The sequence below is a fragment of the Aquarana catesbeiana genome, linkage group LG01 (assembly GCF_042186555.1).
Source record: "Aquarana catesbeiana isolate 2022-GZ linkage group LG01, ASM4218655v1, whole genome shotgun sequence".
Lineage (NCBI taxonomy): Eukaryota > Metazoa > Chordata > Amphibia > Anura > Ranidae > Aquarana > Aquarana catesbeiana.
Window position 1 is genome coordinate 545,503,608 of NC_133324.1, and position 22,641 is coordinate 545,526,248.

The window sequence follows — 22,641 nt, forward strand, 5'->3', positions numbered from 1 at the left end:
ACATAGAACCCCCAAACATTATATATGTTTTTTTTAGCAAAGACCCTAGAGAATACAGTGGCAGTCATTGCAACTTTTTATCTAGCACGGTATTTGCACAGCAATTTTTCAAATGCGTTTTTTTGGGGAAAAAAAGTTAGGGCTTTAAAAAAAACAAAACAAGAAAGTTAGTCCAATGTTTTTGCATAATGTGAAAGATGAAGTTACGCCAAGTAAATAGATACCCAACATGTCGCCCTTCAAAATTGCACACACTCGTGGAATGGCGTCAAACTTCGCTATTTAAAAATCCCCTTAGGCGACGCTTTAAAAATTTTTACTGGTTACATGTTTTGAGTTAAAGAGGAGGTCTAGGGCCAAAATTATAGCTCTCGCTCTAACGTTCGCGGCGTCACCTCACATGCGTGGTTTGAACACCGTTTTCATACGTGGGCGGGACTTATGTATGCGTTCGCTTCTGCATGTGAGCTCATGGGGACAGGGGCGCTTTAAAATTTATTTATTTTTATTGATAATTTTACTTTTTTTTATTTTAGCTTGATACTTTTTTTCCCAAAAAAAATGTTTTTGATCACTTTTGTTTCTATTACAAGGAATGTAAACATCCCTTGTAATAGGAATAAGCATGACAGGTGCTCTTTACAGTGAGATGTGGGGTCAATAAGACCCCACATCTCACCTCTAGGCTTAGAAGCATGAAATAAAAAAAAAAAAAAACGATCACCGCTTCCCAGCCGAAGCGGCGCCATTTTTTTAAATACAGAGGCCGGGCGTGACGTCATAACATCGCACCCGGCCTCCAAACGATCATAGAGACTCCGGCGACCATCTGTAAGAACGATCAAGTGGCGGAACAGCCGATATGCTCGTTTTTATGATGCGCAGATTTGCTGGCTCTAAAAGACGATATCTGGATGATGTCTGTAGCTACAGGCATCACTCAGATATCCCCGCTCAAAGCCGAGGACGTCATTTGGCGTACGGCGGGCGGGAAGAAAGCCTGTCGAAGCAAGCTTGTGGAGGGAATGTGGAGGGAAGAAAGCCTGCCGAAGCAAGGGGGGGTAATAATTTTTGATTATTCTACTTCTAGACAAAATGAACAATTAACCCTTATACTGCAGAGGGGAACCCACTCTAAGGAATAACTTTTGTTTAAGTTTAGTACAAGCAGAGAAAATGCAAAATATATCCTATGACCTATATGGAATTGCAAAGTGAGTCTTATAGGGATGAAAAGGAGCTTCAGGTCAAAAGCAAGCAAGTAAAGCAGCCATGTATGGCATGCATTACTACCAAACCATAGTAGTCACATAAAGCAGTACAGAATGATAGGTCTATGTGGTCAATTACAAACACAATTATGCAGCCAGGCAAATGTAGTCAAAGCATACTGAGGCCTCATTGGGCTCTAATTGCCTCAATTGCAGTAAAGCTCAAGTTGAATGAAGAAGCTATATACTGCAGGTATAATCCAAGACTTCTATTCAATGGTGACCAAGCCAACAGTTACACCTCGTATCAGGGCAATGATGGGGGACTCTACACTGGTTCAACCATAATAAGGCATCCATGTCACAGGCCAAATTGACACAGTCATAGCACTTTCCTAAATACTAGACCATACTACTCATATGAGAGCTTCCAGGTTGCTTGCTCACAGGGGAAATGGGGAATTAGAGTTCCTCAATTTCCCTCTGCTCTCCCTCCTGAAAGAATATTCAGTGATTCCAGGCTTCCAGAAAAAGCAAGAAAACCAGGGAATGACGTTGGTGATGGCACTTCTGACCTCTCTAGAAATTTTTTTGATGGCTTTTTATGTTATACAGCAGAGCCAACAGATTAATTTTAACAAAAGTTGATGGCTACTGCAAGCATGATCTTGTTTTAACCATTTGATTGCCATGATGTATAGCACACTTCCTTGGCAGTTAAAGGCGCAATGTATACATAAAACACTGTATATTTCTAAATATGTAAGGAAAGCAATAAATACAAATTGTAGTTCAACTCCCTTTACTATCACACATACTGTGTACTGATAGCTAAAACCACTGTGTTTATGCTTCATAATAATAATATAATTAAAGAAACGCTGTCATGTTGCACAAACAGCAAAGCTAAACCAGGAGGCAGAGGAGTGATCTTCTCAGCTGTACATTGCAGTGATTCTAATAAGACTATAAATATATACACACAGCAGGTAAAATAAGTATTGAACACGTCACCATTTTTCTAGGTAAATATATTTGTCAGTAACAAACCATGCAATCCATACATAAAAACCAAAACACATATATTCAGAAATTGCTATATGTAACAAAACGGAATGACACAGGAAAAAAGTATTGAAAAGACAAAGAAACGGAGGTGCAAAAAGGCAAAGAAACCCAAGATACCAGCTGTAATCAGTAATTAGAAATCAATCTTGCCCCTTGTCATTGTAAATATCAGCGGATTCATTTTCAACGGATGGTCTATAAAAAGGTGTCTCATTACCAAAGTGTCACACAAGAAACATCTCATGATGGGTAAAAGCAAAGAGCTCTCTCAAGATCTTTGCAATCGTATTGTTGCAAAACATACTGATGGCATTGGTTACAGAAGGATTTCTAAACTTCTCAATGTTTCAGTGAGCACTGTTGGGGCCATAATCCAGAAGTGGAACCTTTCACCATAAATCTGCCATGACCAGGTGCTCCTAGCAGAATTTCTGACAGAGGAGTGAAAAGAATTCTCAGAAGAGCTTTAGAAAGAACTAGAATTAGCAGGTACAACTGTTTCAAAGAAAACAATAAGTAATGCACTCAACTGCCATGGCCTGTATGCACACTCACCACGCAAGACTTCACTGCTAAAGAAAAAGCACATTGAAGCTCAACATTTAGACAAGCCTGTGAAATACTGGGAGAATATAGTCAGATCAGATGAGACCAAAATTGAACTGTTTGGATGCCATAATACACACCATGTTTGGAGACCAAAGGGCATTGCACATCACCCCAAAAACACCATACCAACAGTCAAGCTTGGAAGTGGGAACATCAAGGCTGTTTTTCAGCAAATAGCATCTCCATCAAGTGTCGTCGGGACCTGGAAGATGTGCTATGTCATTCTCTCTGCATCAGCATAACTTTCATTTGCTCTACTAGTAGGACTGAGCTCAAGCACTGTGCTTTTTGAAACACTGGCATTAGGAAAAGGAGAGTAACTGGCACTGATGTCACCTCCAATACAACTATATTGCTGAAAACAGTCCCCCCCAAAGATATTTAGAATGCTCATTTTTAAAGTTACATACAAAAGGTGAAAGAACTATTTTAGTAGTACAGATAAATAAGTTGTTTGATACTGCCTTCTTCATCTTCTTTAAAGTATTTGGCTGCAACAGAAGACAGTTTGTCGAAAGCCTAGGGAGCAGTGTCTGCAGGCAACAGTGAAGCATGGTGGAGGTTCCTTGCAGGTTTATGTCTAAATTTCTACACATAGTGTTGGGGATTTGGTCAGAATTAATGGTTTCCTCAGTGCTGAAAAGTATAAGCAGATACTTAGACTCCATGCAATACCATGAAGCAATTGATTAGTCACAAATTAATTCTGCAGCAGGACAATAACCACAAACAATAGGATTTTTAATACAGCTTACCTGTAAAATCCTTTTCTTGGAGTACATCATGGGACACAGAGCAGCCATAGTAATTACTATGTGTGTTATACGCCACCTATAGGTGAATGGACACTGGCACACCCAAAAGACAGGAAGTTCCCCTCTATATAACCCCTCCCATACAGGAAGTACCTCAGTTTTGTAGCAAAGCCATGTATATCCCAGCAAGAGGGGAGGGACCTCTGTGTCCCATGATGTACTCCAAGAAAAGGATTTTACAGGTAAGCTGTATTAAAAATCCTATTTTCTTTATCGTAGACAAATTTGATACAGTGTGTGGAGTATGGTCTGAGCACTGACAGACTGCCCCCCCACCCCCACCCCCTCAACCTCTGCAGCAATGCGGGCAGCATTCATACGTCTATTTCCCAAAGACAACCTCTGGATATGATGCTGAGCACATGCACTCAACTTCTTTGGTCCACCATGCCGAGACCTGTTCTGAGTGGAACCTGTCCGCTGCATGGTCTTGGCCACCTTGCTGCAGCTCAGTTTCAGAGTCTCGGCAATCTTTTTATAGCCTAGGCCAACTTTATGTAGAGCAACAATTCTTTTTTTCAGATCCTCAGAGTTCTTTGCCATGAGGTGCCATGTTGAGCTTCCAGTGACCAGTAAGAGAGAGTGAGGGCGATAACACCAAATTTAACACACCTGCAACCTTGTAACACTATCGAGTCACATGACATCGGGGAAGGAAAATGGCTAATTAGGCCCAATTTGGACATTTTCACTTAGGGATGAACTCACTTTTGTTGCCAGCGGTTAAGACATTAATGGCTGTGTGTTGAGTTATTTTGAGGGGACAGCAAATTTACACTATTATACAAGCTGTACACTCACTACTTTACATTGTAGTAAAGTGTCATTTCGTCAGTGTTGTCACATGAAAAGATATAATAAAATATTTACAAAAATGTAAGGGGTGTACTCACTTTTGTGAGATACTGTGTGTGTATATACAGTTGTGCTCATAAGTTTACATACCCTGGCAGAATTTTGTGCATCAAAACAAATTTGCCAAGTTGGGTGAAGATGTGGAAGTGGCAAACACAGAGGTGGCAGCCCTAGATGTCACTGCTACCCCTAACAGTCGAGAGAGCAGCCCATCTAGTAGAGGTGGTGAGGGGAGTGCAGGTAGGCCTAGACAGTTGGTGGTAATAGGGGATTCTATAATCAGAAGGACTGACAGAATAATATCTCGCCAGGATCGCCTCAACCGAATGGTTTGCTGTCTCCCTGGTGCTAGGGTTCGCCATGTGATGGACTGGGTGGATAAATTACTGGGAGGGTCTGGGCATGACCCAGCTGTCTTGGTCCACATTGGAACCAATGACAGTATACATGGAAGGTGGAGGCTCCTTAAGAATCAATTTAAAGAACTAGGCTGCAAGTTGAAGGGAAGGACCTCCAAGGTGATATTCTCTGAAATATTGCCTGTGCCATGCGCAACACAGGAAAGGCAGGGGGTGATTAGAGAGCTGAATGCATGGCTAAAGACCTGGTGTAGGGAGGAGGGATTTGGGTTTCTAGAGCACTGTGCTGACTTTTCATTGGGGTGCAACTTACATGCTAAAGATGGTTTGCACTTGAATGGAAGGGGATCTGCTGTGCTGGGGGAGAGGTTTATGGGAAGGCTGGAGGAGCATTTAAACTAGCATTGAGGGGGGAGGGTGAACTAGAATTACATCGGGCAAACATGTCAGTTAGGGGTCAGACATTAATGGAGGGTGGAATGGGGATAGATGGGGGGAGGGTTATGGCAGGTGACAAGAAAGTTCCCATGTTGCAAACAGCCATTGGAAACTATAGTGCCATTTGTACTACTAAAAATGATATGATAAACACCAGAGCAAAATGTAATAATGCATTAAAGTGTTTGTTCACCAATGCCAGAAGTCTGCCAAGCAAAATAGGCGAGTTGGAAGCTCTGGTGCAAGAGGAGAGCTATGATGTAATCGGTATTGCTGAAACTTGTCTTCAATCCTCACATGACTGAGCTATTAATATTCCTGGCTATGCACTCTTTCGGAGAGACAGGGTAAAAATGGTAAGGTGGCGGGGTCTGTCTCTATGTGAGAAGTGATCTCAAAGCAAGTGTGAAAGAGGACCTGGTTGATGGAGAGTGTGAGGAGTCTGAAGCATTATGGGTAGAACTGCATATAGATGTGCGTAGTTCAAAGTTAATCATTGGAGTTTGTTATAGACCACCCAACGTTAACGAGGAGGTGGAGACTCAGCTCCTTGCACAGATGGAAAGGGCTGCAAGGGCTGGGACGGTGATAATAATGGGGGATTTTACCTACCCAGAAATTGACTGGAGTAATGGCACTGCTGGGACAGTTAAAGGGCAAAAATTTATAAACCTATTACAGGACAATTTTATGGTCCAGTTTATTGAGGCCCCAACTAGGAATGAAGCTCTGTTGGACCTGGTAATCTCAAACCATGCAGAGCTTATTACTAATGTTCAGATGAAGGAACACCTGGGCAGCAGTGATTAGAAGATGATTTAATTTAATGTTAGCTGTAAACAAGAAATACATACGGGAAAGATAAAAACACAACTTCAAGAGAGCAAATTTTCCAAGGATGAGGGCTGCTCTCCAGGATTTAGACTGGGAGCGAATATTGGCATCGATAAACACAGAACAGAAATGGGAATTCTTCAAAAAGACTGTTTGGGACCTCATTGCAAAGTATATTCGCATGGGCAATAAGTTTAAAAGGCTAAAAATAAAACCTATGTGGCTCACGGTCAAAGTTAAAAAAGCTATAAACAATAAGAAAAGAGCTTTTAAAAAATATAAAAATGAAGGAACACTAGTGTCGTTTAAATGTTACAAAGAATTTAACAGAATACGTCAAAAGGAAATCAAGGATGCAAAAATTCAAAACAAAGGACAGATTGCAAAAGATAGTAGGACAAACCCCCAAAAATTCTTCAAATATATTAATAGTAAAAAGGTCAGGTCTGAGCATGAATTTATTAAATACTTTCTTCAGCTCTGTGTATACAAAAGAGCATGGGGGAGCTCATGTCCATAATGGGGGTGGTATTGACACAGCCCCGAATGATCCACAATGGCTCAAAAGTTATATGGTCCAGAAATATTTAGACAGAATAAAGGTGGATAAAGCACCTGGACCTGATGGCATCCACTCACAGATCCTAAAAGAATTGAGCTCTGTAATTTCAAAGTCATTGTATCTAATTTTTAGGGACTCATTAATGACGGGAATAGTACCACTGGACTGGCGCAGGGCGAATGTGGTGCCTATATTTAAAAAGGATCAAAGTCTTTACCAAGTAACTATAGACCTGTTAGTTTAACTTCTATAGTCGGGAAGATACTGGAGCGTTTAATAAAAGACCACATAGGCGAGTTCTTGCTGGAAAAAAGCAACATGGATTCATGAAAGACAGAAGTTGTCAGACAAACCTGATTTCTTTTTATGAAGAGGTAAGTAAAACCTTGGACAGAGGGGTGGCTGTGGACATGGTATACTTGGATTTTGCAAAAGCGTTCGATACAGTTCCACACAGTGGCCCCCTCACATCCATTATTTATATACTCATTAGTGCCCACCAGTGCAGCCTATCAGTTTCCATCAATGCCCCCCTCATCTGTGCAGCCTATCAGTGCCCATCAGTGCACTGGTGGGCACTGATGAGGTGGCCCATCAGTGCCCACTAGTGCAGCCTATCAGTGTCCATCAGTGCCACCTCATTGGTACCCACCAGTGCAGTCTATCAGTGCCCAACAGTGCAGCCTATCAGTGCCCATAAGTTTCCATCAGTGCCCACCAGTGCAGCCTAGCAGTGCCCATAAGTTTCCAGTGCCAACTCATCTGTGCCCACCAGTGCCGTCTATCAGTGCCACCTCATCAGTGCCCACCAGTGCCCCCTATCACTTCTTACCAATGCCGCCAATGAGTGCCCACCAGTGCAGCCTATCAGTGCCTATAGGTTTCCATTAGTGCAGCCTATCAGTGTCCACCAGTGCAGCCTATCGGTGCCACCTCATTAGTGCAGCCTATCGTTGCCCATCAGTTTCCATCTGTGCCATCCCACCAGGGCCGCCTATCAGTGCCCATAGGTTTCCATCAGTGCAGCCTATCAGTGCCACCTCATCAGTGCACATCAGTGCAGCTTATCAGTGCCACCTCATCAGTGCACATCACTGCAGCCTATTACTGCCCACCAGTGCAGCCTATTATTGCCCACCAGTGCAGCCTATTATTGCCCACCAGTGCAGCCCATCAGTGCCCACCAGTGCAGCCCATCAGTGCCCACCAGTGCAGCCCCATCAGTGCCCACCATCAGTGCAGCCTATCAGTGCCCACCATCAGTGCAGCCTATCAGTGCCCACCATCAGTGCAGCCTATCAGTGCCCACCATCAGTGCAGCCTATCAGTGCCCACCATCAGTGCAGCCTATCAGTGCCCACCAGTGCAGCCCATCAATGCCCTTCAGCCCAACAGACAATCCACACAGGCATTGCATTGAGGAGAAGCCGAAGGACCTACCTGCTAGCCAGCTCGTTCCACATACAATCAGTGCTCCAGGGATCTCAGTGCTGCCGTTTCCACTCCGAATCCTTGCACCCTCGGCTTTCTCCCAACCATACATCGGGGCGGGGTCTGAGTCAGCGGCGCTCCCAGTTCCATTGCCTCCCCTGCTCCCTGTGGACTACTACAGCTGGCTGCCTTAGTGCTAGTGGCATTGTGGACAGCGGCGTCACTAGGGTTGGTGTCACCCCCCTCCACCAACTATAGTCCCCCCTCAGTACAGACCCTCCTCCCTCAGTATAGACCCCCCCAATAAGTACAGACCCCCCAATAAGTACAGACCCCCCTTCCTCACTATAGACCCCCACAGTACAGACCCCCCTCCATCAGTATAGACCGCCCCCCTCAGTAAAGACCCCCCTCCATCAGTATAGACCTCCCCCCTCAGTACAGATCCCCCTCCATCAATAAAGACACCCCCTCAGTGCAGACCCCCCTCCATCAGTATAGAACCCCCCTCATTGCAGACCCCCCCTCTTCCCTCCCATAGCGCCCCCCCCGCACACATTCATCTACATTACAAAACAGTGTACAGACCTGATAACAGCACGGCACATACACAGTGGTGTGTCCCTCCACGGACTCACTCTTCCTGTGTAGATGTAAACAGAGGAGGGAGAGGCGGCTTAGGTCCGCTCCACTGAGGGACACAGCCAGTGAAACGCAGGGCTGTGTACGGGTGCAGTGTTAGCAGTGCTCCGCTGCTCACAGGTGTCCCCCCTCTGGCGGGTGTCACCCTAGTGCACGCTGCAGGGAGGGAGCCTCGGGTCCTCGGGCAATCCACCCCTATCGCTGTCCCTCTTAAACGGCCACCTGGGTTTCACAGACCCACCAGGTCCCATGGTAGGGCCGGTGTTCCGTCAGATATGGCTATCCAACAGAATTGGTAATGGAAGCGACGTTCCGTCGCTGCCATATTGCTACATCCCGCACTCCTCCACAGTAACGATACACCGAGAAGGGGGCAAGCGGACCTCTTGTTACACCCACCGGAGTTTTGCATTTCACAGTTATTTTTAACAGTAAACGGAGCTTATAAGGTGAAATACAGTATTTAGAAATCCGACGGACTGTTTAGATGTTGCAGCGGCAAACCAGCAGGTCTCTCACAGCTTTGCTAATCTGACAGAACAGCGCTGCTTTTAGAATTCAACATGTAAACAGTCCGATGGTTGATGATTTCCAAATACTGTATTTCACCATATATGCCAAGTTTCCTGTTAAAATAAACTGAAGTACAAAACTCCGGTGGGTGTAACAAGATGTCCGCTTGCCCCCTTCTCAGTGTATCCTTACTGTGGAGGAGTGCGGGGTGTAGCAAGATGGTGGCAACAGAACATCACTTCCATTACCAATTCTGACGGGTCACCTAATCTGGCCCTGTATATACACACACACACAAATTAATATAATGCACACATACACGCTGTATTTATAAACAGTTTGAGTCACGGAGTGACAACATGAGCATTAAAGCACTCACCATTTCACAATCCAAAGCATATACTCCAGGACTCTCAGACTCATTCAACTTGTCAAAGGTCTTCACAAATCCATCCAGATTTTCCTTACGACCATCATGCACATGTTGCTGAGGAAAAAATCAGAATACATAATCATGCATTACCTGAAGCCACAAAATCACAGGCAATTAATACAGATAACAATAAAAAGAGAATCTTAAAGATGGCTTTCTGAGCAGTTCCCACTTGAGAGGGGTACTCGCCAGGGGTGTCCCCTCTCTCCCTTACTGTATGCGCTGGCAGCGGAGCCACTGGCCATCGCCATCAGAGCACACCCCGATATTCAAGGTCTGCGCCGGGGTCCTACGGTCGATAAAATAGGAATGTATGCTGATGACACCATACTATACTTAGCAGACCAGGGACCATCACTCCAAGCAGCGTTAAGACTTATTGAACAAATGGGGGGATACTCTGGCTTGGGCATACATTGGGACAAGTCTCAGATTCTTCCAATCGATGTGTCCCCTCCCCCTTTCACAACTCCGCCGCTACCTCTCGCTAGAGTATCCAAGATTAAATACTTTGGGGTGGAGGTAACCAGGGACCTGGTAGACTATACACTCCTGAATATAACCCCTTTGTTTAACTTATTAAAAGGTAAAACGCAGACATGGTCCAGGTTGCCATTAGGGGTGATGGGGCGCGTAAATTTAATTAAAATGATCATACTGCCCAACATTCTTTATCTGATATGGCACGCCCCCCTATATATTCCCCTAAAAATCTTTAAGCAGATGGAAGCTATCCTAAATTCGTTTGTCTGGGGTAATAGTAGACACAAGCTAGCTTGGGAAACCCTTAAAAACCCCACAGATATGGACTATTATTTAGCCTTGCAGCTTTCCCACATGTATCACTTCCACACGTCGGAAATGCAACGCTATAGATCTTTGGTTTGTGACAAACCGGGACACCCGGCGTATACACCCATTCAGGCTATACTTAGGGGGAAAAAAAACAAGGTCCCTCTGCGCGGTACAACACGGGCATGTTGCTACATCATCAAAAGGTATGGGAAATATCTCTAAAGAAGCAGAATGTGGGGAAATTTCACTCCCACACCCCACTGTGGCTTAACAGTCATATGCCGGAACTGGAAAGAGTTCCAAACTCGATAGTTTGGGCTATACATGGAATATTGTATCGCAATCAGGTCTTGTCCACCTCCGGGCTCAAGCAGTTTCAGACCCTCAAGGAGGAGTTCTCCCTTCCACACCAACTAGCATTAATACCTGCAGCTTCGCCATGCACTTAGAGCCCAGCTGCCGGACTTGGATGTAGGGATGGAGCCCCCCCTGTGCTGAGTATAGTTATGGGAGATGACCCCGCCAAACTTATATCACACCTATATTACACAATTAGACGAGGCGCAGCTGCTATTTCACACAAGGCCAAAACGGTATGGGAACAGGACATAGGACTTATAGATGACACTGACTGGACCGAGATTTTAGAGGGAACCAAGACGGTGTCCCCCAAGCTGTCTGATAGACTAACACAACTGTATATAGTACACAAACCCTATCTGACGCCGGTGAGATTGGCAAAGTTCCAACACTCGCCGGACCCAACGTGTCGCCTGTGCAGAGCTGACCCAGGCTCGTTTTACCGTCATATATGGAGCTGCACACATGTTCAGATTTATTGGATGCAGGTTGTCCGTTCCTCCGTGATAACATGGGATCCCCTGTGGTGCTGGACCCTAAGTTAAGTATTTTGGGGCTATTGCCAGATGTCGAGGTGGACAAATACCACACAATTTTCATTTTTGAAACATTATTCTTAGCAAAGTAATAGCGCAGAGATGGATGCAGAATATGCCCCCCACATTACAGTTGTGGAAAAAAAGCAGTTAATGACACACTGCCATTTAAGAAACTGATCTACACACACAGGGGATCTGCGCAAAAATATTCAAAGATTTGGGAAAGATGGTTGGAGGACGAGGAGACCTGTGTATAATGGTTCCAAGCCCAGTGCAGCGTTCCCCTACACCAAAAACACGGTATATTTATAAGTTGGACTGAACTGCCACATAACTTACGGCATATGTGAATATATGTGTATGCATGCCCTGTAATATTCCTGCATATTTAATTTCAAAGTCAAAATATGTATCGGACCTTCTGTGGCTATATGTACCCGATTGACTTGTAAAATGTGTTTTATATCAATAAAGATGTTTTTTTCCAAGTAAAAAAAAAAAAAAAATAGAATCTTAAGAGACTATTTTTGTCACAGAGATACAAAGAAAACAGTTGGTATAATCAAACTCTGGCTTGCTTGAATGCCCACTGTTTCACACAGATAAACCGAATGTTTGTATTTTAACATGGTCCTTGAAAACCTAGACTGGCCATACGTGCAGATTTTTCTTCTTCCATCTAAGCTAAATGGTGGAGATAGACTATATCTTCCTTTGTGGATCTTGCTGGCTGTCAGAATACCCAAACAGTGCCTGCATCTGTTTGGACTTACAATTTTCCACCTGGCCTTTTTTTTTTTTTTTTTTTTAAATCGAAGGATGTCAAGCACGTGGGTACCAACAGGGCCACCCACAGACCAAACTTCAGCCAGTTCACCAGAAACCACCAAATTCACTCTAGGCCAGGTCAAGTCTTCAAAGAAAGTTATCATATTTTAACATCTTTATGGCATGCAAGTTTGTAAAGTCTTAGCACTCAAAACTCGACTTTTGCATGTACTTTTGATTAGCCATAATCCACTTATTACAACTAATTAAATGTGCAGTTTGAGCACGTATAAACATACCTACATAGAAGCATTTGTGATGATTTTCTAATGCAAACAATGCTGCTTGTAGTGAATGCATCAAATAAAATAAATGTTGCTAGGTAAATAAATTATATTATTGTTCCGTCAAACTGATTTCCGAAGGTAGCACCAGACAGCCCCCCCAGGAGGATCTCATGGGGAAAACAAGGTTTTGACCAGACATTTTTCACCGCGGGTTAGGCTGTTGCTAGTGGTGTCTGTGTTACACTTTCCATTCCCAAATATGTATGTTAATTGAATAAAGTTGTTACGCATTTTTTTTTCATTGCAGTATTCCCCAATGGCAACCAAAAAAAAAAAATGGAAGAACTGGCATATAACATAGCAGGATGAGAAATCAAAATACAAATATGAATATAAAGAAATATCAAATTACATGATTTTAAAAATGCAAAACAAAAAAAAAAAATAAAAAACAAAAAAATGATGGTTTATAAGTGAGTGAGAGAAATAAGAAGGCAGTAAGACCCAGAGATAATTTTAAATGGATAGGTTTTAGTTTTTGCCCATAGATGATAAAGTGATCCGATAAGCAGGATATACCCATAGTATAAATGCCTTACAACATGTAAAACAATGTTAGAGTAATTTGCAAGGAACAAGAGACGTATTTTGTAGTTAACAATAATCTACGGGCTTAACTTGGAAGAAAAAAAAATAGCATTCCTCTAACCATACAAAGGGATTCACCTCCTCCCTTGCATGGACATTGTATTCTGACAGCGGCACTCAAGTCCTTTCAGCAGATGTTGCCCATGCACAGATCAAAAATTTTCCAGTCCATGCTGGACTGGCTAAATTTCTATTAGTGTATGGCCAGCTTTACTTTATAAAACTTTTAAAGCAATAACCAAACAGCAAAACCAAGCTTATGAATATTCCCATTTTACATGAAGACAAAAAAATACATTGAATAAATAAAAAGAATTGATATTCCTGCTTCACGTAATAAAATTTAAAGTACTCTAACCTTGGCTACTTGGCATCCAGGTGATCCAACTCCACTAGAGCAGCAACTATACTGAGTTTCCCAACCTCCAGGTACTACAGAAAAATGAAATTTTATATAAACACACATATTATTCAATATATAGATATATACTGTACATACACACAGACTTCCTAATAGTAATAGTTTTCATTCACTATAGCAATATCATGCAGACAACTTTCCAAACATCACAACAATCTGGGAATTTCTAGACATAAATATAACCCTTATATCTTCTTATGTTGATTCCATACATCATTCTTCATTGTAAAACAAGTTTTTATAATTCTGCTCACACACACACACACAATCTTATATTAATGCATTTTCAGAACCCATTATTCTCACACACTGTTTGCAGATCACTCTGCCCCTTCATGATTCAGACGGCACCTCTCTGCCTTCTGAGACGACCCCAGTGATGAACACACTCCTCTTGGCGTATGGAGCATCCACTTTGCGTCACCATATACTCTACCCCACAACGGCAGCATATCCGGCAGGAGGCTGTCAGAAATAAAAGAAAGTTAAAGTACTAAAATACACTATGCAATTATGGCAACAAAAGCTGGAATTTTTGCCAAACTCATTTTAGAAAATGTAGTGCAGGAAAATAGTTTCTGTATATGAAACATTGCTCTTATTTCTTCACCTGTAATGTAAGAGAACAAATCTATCCCATATGGCTGTCCAGAACAAAAGCCACAATTACTCACCAGCTGGGCTTTTCTTTTCCTCTGTTGTAAAAACAACAGCTTTCCCAGGTTTCTCAGGGTGCGCCAAGGGATAGCCATGTTCATTCAGCTGCTCAGGGGTCAGGATATAATTCTTCATTGATTTGTAGAGTGTTACGTCTATGTACAGATAAGGAAATACAAAGATAAAATATTGTTTGTTTAAATTACTTGACCTGCAATATGTAATCAAACAGTTGTATGCAAAAAAAAAAAATCATGATCAAAACCAGTAATTTTCGTTTATATTGGGCTACACAAAATTTCAGTGCTTCAAGGGGAACATCTGACAAATACTTTAGCTGTAGATGGCATTACAAAAGTTTAGAACCTTTGCCAGGTTATTTAATGTTATGTTTGGCCACTCTGGAGGGATTTCCCCTCACTTTCCGGTACTAGAAGCACATCAGGCAGAGAGAAGAAATCTTATTAAGGGGGTTATTTATGAAAGGCAAATCTACTTTGCACTACAAGTGCACTTGAAATTGCACTGAAAGTGCACTTGGAAGTGCAGTCGCTGTAAATCTTAGGGGTTGGTCTGAAAAGGGGGAAGCTGTGCTGATTTTATTATCCAGTCATGTGCAAGCTAAAATGCTGTTTTTTATCTTCCTTGTATGTCCCCCTCGGATCTACAGCGACTGCATTTCCAAGTGCACATTTCAAGTGCACTTGGCACTTGTAGTGTAAAGTGGATTTGCCTTTAGTAAATAACCCCCTTAGTGTACACCTTTCGTTCCCACTGCCCTTGCGCAAAAGTTATAGCATCTACAAACTATGGGATATTTTTATGGAATTTGTATTATTTTTATTTTATTTTATAGTAATGGCGGCAATTAGTGACTTATAGTGGGACTGCGACATTACGGCAGACAAATCGGACACCAAGTGACACCTTTTTCGGGACAAGTTACACTAATACAGTGATCAAAAAAATTAAATTAAAAAAATAAATAAAAGCACAGTCGTACTAATGACACTGGCAGGAAAGGGTTAACATCAGGGGCAATTAAAAGATTAAATGTGTCCCTTAGGGGTGCTTTCTAACTGTGAGGGGTGTGCTTTAACTATAAGATGACAGAGATCCATGTTCCTGCTTAGCAGAAGCACAAGATCTCTGTCTTCTCCTGTCACAAAATGGCGATCAGCCTTGTTTACATTGGCAGACTGCTGTTCTATATGCCTCGGGAATGATCATTGGGTCCCAGCAGACATAGGGTCGTGTGTGCGCCCCAGACCCTGAAGAAAAAAAATCACGTACAGATATATGATTTTTTGCTTAAGGGCCGCCCTGCTGCAGTATATGTGTGCGGGTAGGCCATAAGTGGTTAAGGTATCCTATGTCCTGAATGTACGAAAAAAGAGATTTTTACAGGTAAACCTAATGTCTTAATCGTACATCACAGGAAACAGAGAAGTTTACATGGGATGCTCCAAAGCAATGAAATGGAAGGGAGGGCATCACAGCAACAAGTCTAACAAGCCCCAATCCCCAAACAGAAAAGTGGAAACTTGACCCGTCTTCAAAGCCTGGCGTCTGTAAAGGAAGAAAACATCAACCTGGTAGAACTTCATTTACATGTGAAGGAAAGATCAGACAGTAGCTTTACAAATTTGAACAGAAGCTTAATGGTGAATGGCCCAGAACCTCATCCTTGACCCGATAAAGCTTGAGAAACCCCAGTTAATGGATGTCTGGAGGATAATGCATACGTGAGTGAAGGATTATACTCATTTCTCCCAAGTACACCACACCTACTCTAGGATTGACTTTTTTTTTTATAGACCACCACCACCTTTCACTTAATGTGAACGCGGAAATAGAAACGTCACCCATATCGGATCACGCCCCGATTAAGCTCCAATCACGAATTACTTCTATGCCCCATAGGACTACAAATTGGAAGCTCAATGAAAACCTCATTAGTGATGAAATTGATAAAAAAAATGCTGAGTGAAGAATTGACGCTATATTTTCGGGAAAACACACATTTGGACATTTCACCAGGGGTACTCTGGGAGGCTCACAAGGCCCACATACGGGGTAAACTTATTAAATTGGGGTCTAGGAAGAAGAGAGAAAGCGCACACCAACAAATTGAGCTAATTCGAGATATCAGTGCTCTGGAACAGCAACAGAAAGCTAGTCAGTCACAGGCAGTTCTTCATAACTTAACACTGAAGAAAGGGGAACTGAAGGCACTATTTCATTCAGAACACAAGCTACACTCCCGTATAATAGCACAGCATTTTCATGAGTGGGGCAACAAACCAGGTAGACTACTAGCGCGCTCTCTGCAACAGAAAAAAAACGCCTCTTTCATAGAAAAAAATCAAAACCCCGTCGGACAACCTAGCTTATGAAACATCAGATATAGCCAAAGAATTCCAAGCATTTTATCAACACCTATACCATGTCCAAAACTCGGTGGCGGACCAAAATACTAGGATGACCCTAATCCATGATTACTTATCGCAAGCCAACTTACCCAAACTCACACTGGACACCTTAAACGCACTAGAGGGGGAATTCACTACCTCGGAGCTACGCATTGCATTGAAGGCCATGGCCACTGGTAAAGCACCTGGACCGGATGGTTTCATACTACAGAGCTTTTGCAGATATATTACTGCCTCATCTGGCTTCTTATGCAAATGCGAACTCTACGGGAGAGACCCTCCGACCCGAAACTTTGCATGCACATATTACTGTGATACCCAAACCAGGGAAAGATCCCAGTAGTTGCAGGAGTTATAGTCCCATTTCCCTGTTGAACATAGATGTTAAGCTTTACGCCAAGGTCATTGCAAATAGACTCCTTCCCCTAATTCCACAATGGGTCTCTGCAGACCAAACGGGATTCATACCCGGTAGAGAGGCACGTGATAATGCCCTCCGCACCCTATCATTATTGGCATACACGGGAAGATCCCTTCAGCCCACCCTCTTGCTTTCGACAGACGCAGAAAAGGCGTTTGATAGGGTGGACTGGGGGGTACCTCATGGCAACGCTATCTCACCTGGGTATTGGTCCCTCTCTCCTTTCTCACATATCCTCTTTATATAATTTCCCTACGGCCAAAATACGTATAAATGGCACCTTAAGCAACCCTTTCACACTTTTTAATGGCACCCGCCAAGGCTGCCCACTCTCGCCTATTCTATTTGCCCTATCCTTAGAAACTTTTCTCTCGACGGTTAGACATAACCCCTGCATCCATGGAATCACCGTAGGCAACTCCAAACACAAATACGCTGCTTATGCAGACGATATACTGTTTTATATACAACAACCGCTAATCTCCCTCCCCAGCCTCATGTCAGCACTTTCAGAATTTAGTGTCATTTCTAATTTCAAAATCAACATGTCCAAATCGGAAATACTAAACATCTCTGTACCTGGAAAGATTGTAGCCCAACTTAAAACGTCTTTCCCTTTTAGCTGGCAAACAAGCAAACTGAAATATTTAGGCATATACCTCACTCCCAAACTAACGCCCCTATTTCGCACTAATTTTTTACCTCTTCTCAACACAATTAGATCAGATTTACAAAAATGGTCACAAATGGCACACTCTTGGTTGGGGAGAATCAGTGTTGTGAAGATGAATATATTACCCAGGCTGTTATTCCTGTTTCAGATGGTACCATATGGTATTCCTGTAGGTTTCTTTAAGGTGATTAAATCATTGATCGTCAAATACGTGTGGAACAGAAAACGTCCCAGATTGGCAAGGAGCCTCCTTGTCAGATATAAAAGACAGGGAGGCCTGGCTCTACCAAACATTAAACAATATTTCTTAGCTATAATAATGGGTAGAATCTCTGATTGGAAGTATCAAAGATTCTAAATTATGGGTCAACCCTGAACTGACACTCAGTGGATCTGATCTTTTTACCCAAATTTGGATTCCTAAGAAATACAGAACCTTATCACCAACTACTTCTCCACTTACGCACTCGACCCTTATGATGTGGGACTCATTGTGTAAGATACACAAATGGCAATATAATTCCCCTCTCATGCCATTGACTGGACGCAATTATTTTCCACCTGGAAAAATAGATCCCAGAGCTCACGCGTGGAATCTAGGTCCCATGCCTCTTATTCATCAAGTTACTAACCAATCTGGCACTGTGCCCATGTCTATACTGTTGCCCGGCTCAACAGCTACACCACTGGATTGCTGGAAATACCGCCAACTGACAGCTTTTATTCGCTCTCTTCCGAAACCTATCCGGACCTCATCAGACCCAACACCTATAGAACTTGCCTTTTTTGAAGATAAACCAGTCGATAAACCTATTTCTTATTTTTATCAGGCTTTACAATCTTTACATACCACAGGAAATCCTACCTTTCTAACTAACTGGGAAAAAGACCTCCATAAAAAGTTATCAGAAGAACAGAAATCCACCATCCTATTAATTTCCCACCCCTCATCAATGGCCTCCAAAAACGGCAGAGGTAAATTACAAATTACTAACAAGATGGCACTATACCCCAGTGATACTACACAAGACATTCCCTCAGACATCACCATTCTGTTAGCGGGGATGTGGTGAGCAAGCCACGCACGCACACATTTGGTGGTATTGCCCACTTATTCGCCCATATTGGCTAACCATCCTTTACTGGGCAAAAGAGATTCAAGGTTTTGAAATTCCTAACGATCCATGGGTTGTATTACTTCATTGTACGAGCTCACCAGCAGGAGCATATAAAAAAATCAATAACACCACATTTGCTCAATGCGGCAAAAGCTCTCATTCCATGCTGCTGGAAACAAACAACCATACCTTCCTTACGCCATTGGCTATTGGAAGTAGATCACACATACTACATGGAAGATCTCACATACTCTTTCAAGAATAAATCAGAATTGGTGAAGAAAATATGGTCCTGCTGGTTTGCTTTTAAATATTCAACCGCTTATACAGGAATTATAAATCAAAATAAGTTAACAAAATAAGTGAATAAATTGTTTAGCGTTAAGCCTACCGCTTCAAAGTGTTTGGACCGAGGAACTTCATATGGTTTCGTTTCCAGCCAAAACCTCTTAAGGACTTGTATGTCAAATCTGGATGTTGTGCGTCAGGTTTCAATTTTATTGCTCTCGAAGGAGCAATTCATTGAGGTATCCTATTAACAACCCCAGAACAGAAGCCTTGGTAACACCCTGGAGGCCGTGGACGGGCCAAAAGGTAACATCACAAACTGGTATTGCAAATCCTCTATTGCAAAGTGCAGAAATCATCAGTGAGGGAGAAAACTGTAAAGTGTCAACTGACACCAGGAATTTCCACTGATCATGTGAAGCAATCACAGACCGGGAAGACTCCATCCTGAATTTAATTTTCACTAACTGGTTGAAGCCCTCGAGGGTCTAGGGTAGGCCTGACATCTGTTTGGCTTGGGAACTGTGAAACCGGTTGGAGGAAAAGCCCTAAGACCTCTCCTCTAGCAACACAGGTGCAAAGACCCCTTGGGACAGTAGTTTTTCCATGGCTTGCAGAGAAAATCGCTCTTTCATGGATCTAAAAGCACTCTTGAGCGCATAAAGTGTGAAGAGGGAAAGCAGGGAACAAAAATAACTCCTCTTGGACTCTGAAGGCATTACTGGCTTCTGATCTGTAACTAAGAGTACTCTTCCCTACAGTCACCTTCACCTGCTCTCAATGCATCAAGGGATGCCTCTCAATGTAGTTCTTGTACAGACTTTCCGCTAACCAATACTTAAGCCATAGGATTCTTTTTTATGTAAACAGACATAATGCCTACACGTAAAAGCTGCCTTATGGAATCTTCCAAGGCATCTACCGAGAAGCTCAGGGTTCTTTGAAAATAATGCTGTAGCTGCTAAATGGCAGGTTCTTCTGGATCAGATTCTTTGGAACGAAATATCTGCACTGCCTGGACTTTAAAGGAGTTGTAAAGTCAGAGGGTTTGTTATATTATTGCATTTTATGCATCAAGATAAAAATCCTTCTGTGTGCAGAAGCCCACCTCAGCCCCCCTAATAGTTACCGGAGTCCCATCTCTGTCCAGTGATGTTCACAAGTGTATCGGCCATCCGAGACCTCTCCCCCCTGATTGGCTAAAAGACAGAAGCGGCGCCACTGGCTCCCGCTGCTGTCAAAGTCAGTCAGCCAGCCAATCAGGAGAGAGAGGGGGTGGGGCCGGGCCAAAGCACCATGTCTGAATGGACACAGGGAGCTGCGACTCGGCTCGGGTGCCCCCACAACAAACTACTTGCTGTGGGGTCACTCAACAGGAGGGAGGGGCCAGGAACACAGAAGAAGGACCCGAGAAGAGGAGGATCTGGGTTGCCCTGAGCAATTCCACTGCAACAGAGCAGGCAAGTATAACATGTTTGTTATTTTTATAGAGAAAAGAAAAACAAGACCTTACAATCACTAACGGCTTGGGACAGTCCTACAGCAGTCAATTCAGGCTGCAGAGCTGCTGCCATTCAAAAAGGAAATAGCTGAGTCAACAACCTGCAAACCCCAAATTTCTTGTAGAATTCTATTTTCATGGGGTACTGGTGAGCACGTCCCCTAAAAAGAGGGCAGTGATTCCAACATATCATAAACTAAAATATAGTGGTTTTGCAGTTCTCGAGGCAATAAGGCCATCAACCCCACCTACATACAATTGTTTAAGCAGCAATCCGTTCCTAAATAATACCAGTATTGGGACACAAATTACATGTCTATATGCACCCATATCCAATACCACCCAGACCTCCACCCCAGTAGTACGATCCTCATAGCCATTAGGCTACGGAAATTAGGCTATCCAAGCAGATCTTTCAACTTTGTAAAATTTTTTTGGGCATCCCCTGCTCAGATACGTTGCTTTATAGAATGGAATCACCTTATTCACAAGCCCTTTCCAGTACAATGTTTTTTTTCCAATAGAGGATCAGAGCCTTACATGCATAAAACATTAATAGGCTAAGCAAAATGCGCTGCACCCTAGTGGGCGCTAAGCCCTCCACTGAGCCAAGCATGTTGCCACTGTCAAAGGCACAGAGGCAATCTCCGTCACACAGCACTGGACGCCAGACCAAAACTCCTTGGCTGCCTGACAATCCCCAAAAATGTGGCTAAAGTTAGCTGGAGATTGTGAGCAACGCCAACATTCTGCGGATGTTCCCGGGTAAATCTGACAACTTTGCTGGTGTGTAATATATCCTGTGTAGGAACTTAAATTGAATTAAGCTGTCTTTAGCCGACACCGAGTAAAAGGGATGCTCCACCCAAATCCGGAACCTCCGCCACCCATTGCTTCCTGCACCTGGTTACCGAGGGGGGAGAGACAGGAAAAAGTTCATTATATATAATTCTGATAATGTTTTTTTCATGGATTCGTCCAGTATAATATTCTACAGAATTGAGGACCTAAGTTCCAGCTTAATGGAGCCAAACTAGGAGATAAAAATGTGTCTCAATTGGAGGTAGCGAAAGAGATATGGTAGGTCAAATTTTTATTTTGAATGCGCAAATTGTAACAACTCGTCCCCTCTAGTGACATCACCCAAGGTTTTTCTCCCCTTTGACACCCATATTATTGGATCTGCTATAGTGAGCGAGTGGGGAAAAAAGAGGGTTCCTCCACAGCGTTGAAGCCTGTGACAAGGTAGTAGAAGCAGGCGCCAGTAAGTCCTGAACACCGTCTTAATGGTGGCTCGCATAGTACCGGTCAGTGGAAATTTAGCCCCAGAGCATTGATACACGAGGAGAGCATTGATACACGAGCACAATCCACCGCTTCCAAGATTGTGGCAGAATCCATTGTCCCCAAGAAGTCACTACGTGCAAAAACTTCCTGGCCGGCCAAAAATTATTTATAAAGTTCAGGGAGTGCCAAGCCCCCTTGTCCCCATGGCTCCTGACGTGCAGTAAGGCCTATTCTGAGAGGGAATTTTCCCCATATGAAAACACCAAACATACCATGTACCTGACGGATAAATTAGCGTGGAAACCAAATGGGGGAATTACGTAAAAAATATTTTAAAAAACTGTATCTTCGTTTTCAGAAGGTTTACATGTCCTAACACCGATAGAGGAAGATTCTTCCATATCTCAATTTTCCTTTTGAAGGGGTCCACCAGAGGCAGCAGGTTCAGACCAAGGTAATCCACAACCCTTGGAGATATGCAAACCCCCAAATAAGTAAACTGAGTGACCTGTGTGTGTGCTGCGACCATAGATTTTCTTTAACAAGCAGAAGTGCAAGCAGAAAAATTCTGCTGAGAGAGTTCGTAAGTGTCCTTATGGCAACCAGTCCTTTCCCTGGTGTCAGATATGTTGTTAAAAGTACACTTCATATGTGTGTAAATACTTTCTATGAAAGT

General features: G+C 43.0%; 1 protein-coding gene across 3 annotated transcripts in view; it reads right to left on the reverse strand.

Annotated features, from left to right (window-relative positions):
* Positions 1–22,641, reverse strand: part of REXO1 (RNA exonuclease 1 homolog) — a 313,808-nt gene that overhangs the window by 71,510 nt on the left and 219,657 nt on the right. For 2 of the 3 annotated variants that reach the window (XM_073595259.1, XM_073595251.1), the window contains exons 9-12: positions 14,263–14,400; positions 13,940–14,053; positions 13,526–13,599; positions 9,717–9,824 (exon numbers count right to left, since the gene is read on the reverse strand). In XM_073595259.1, coding sequence (XP_073451360.1) covers positions 9,717–9,824; positions 13,526–13,599; positions 13,940–14,053; positions 14,263–14,400 — 434 coding nt within the window. Of the gene's footprint in view, positions 1–9,716; positions 9,825–13,525; positions 13,600–13,894; positions 14,054–14,262; positions 14,401–22,641 lie in introns of those variants that run through there. The other variant, XR_012235589.1, reaches the window with a different exon arrangement.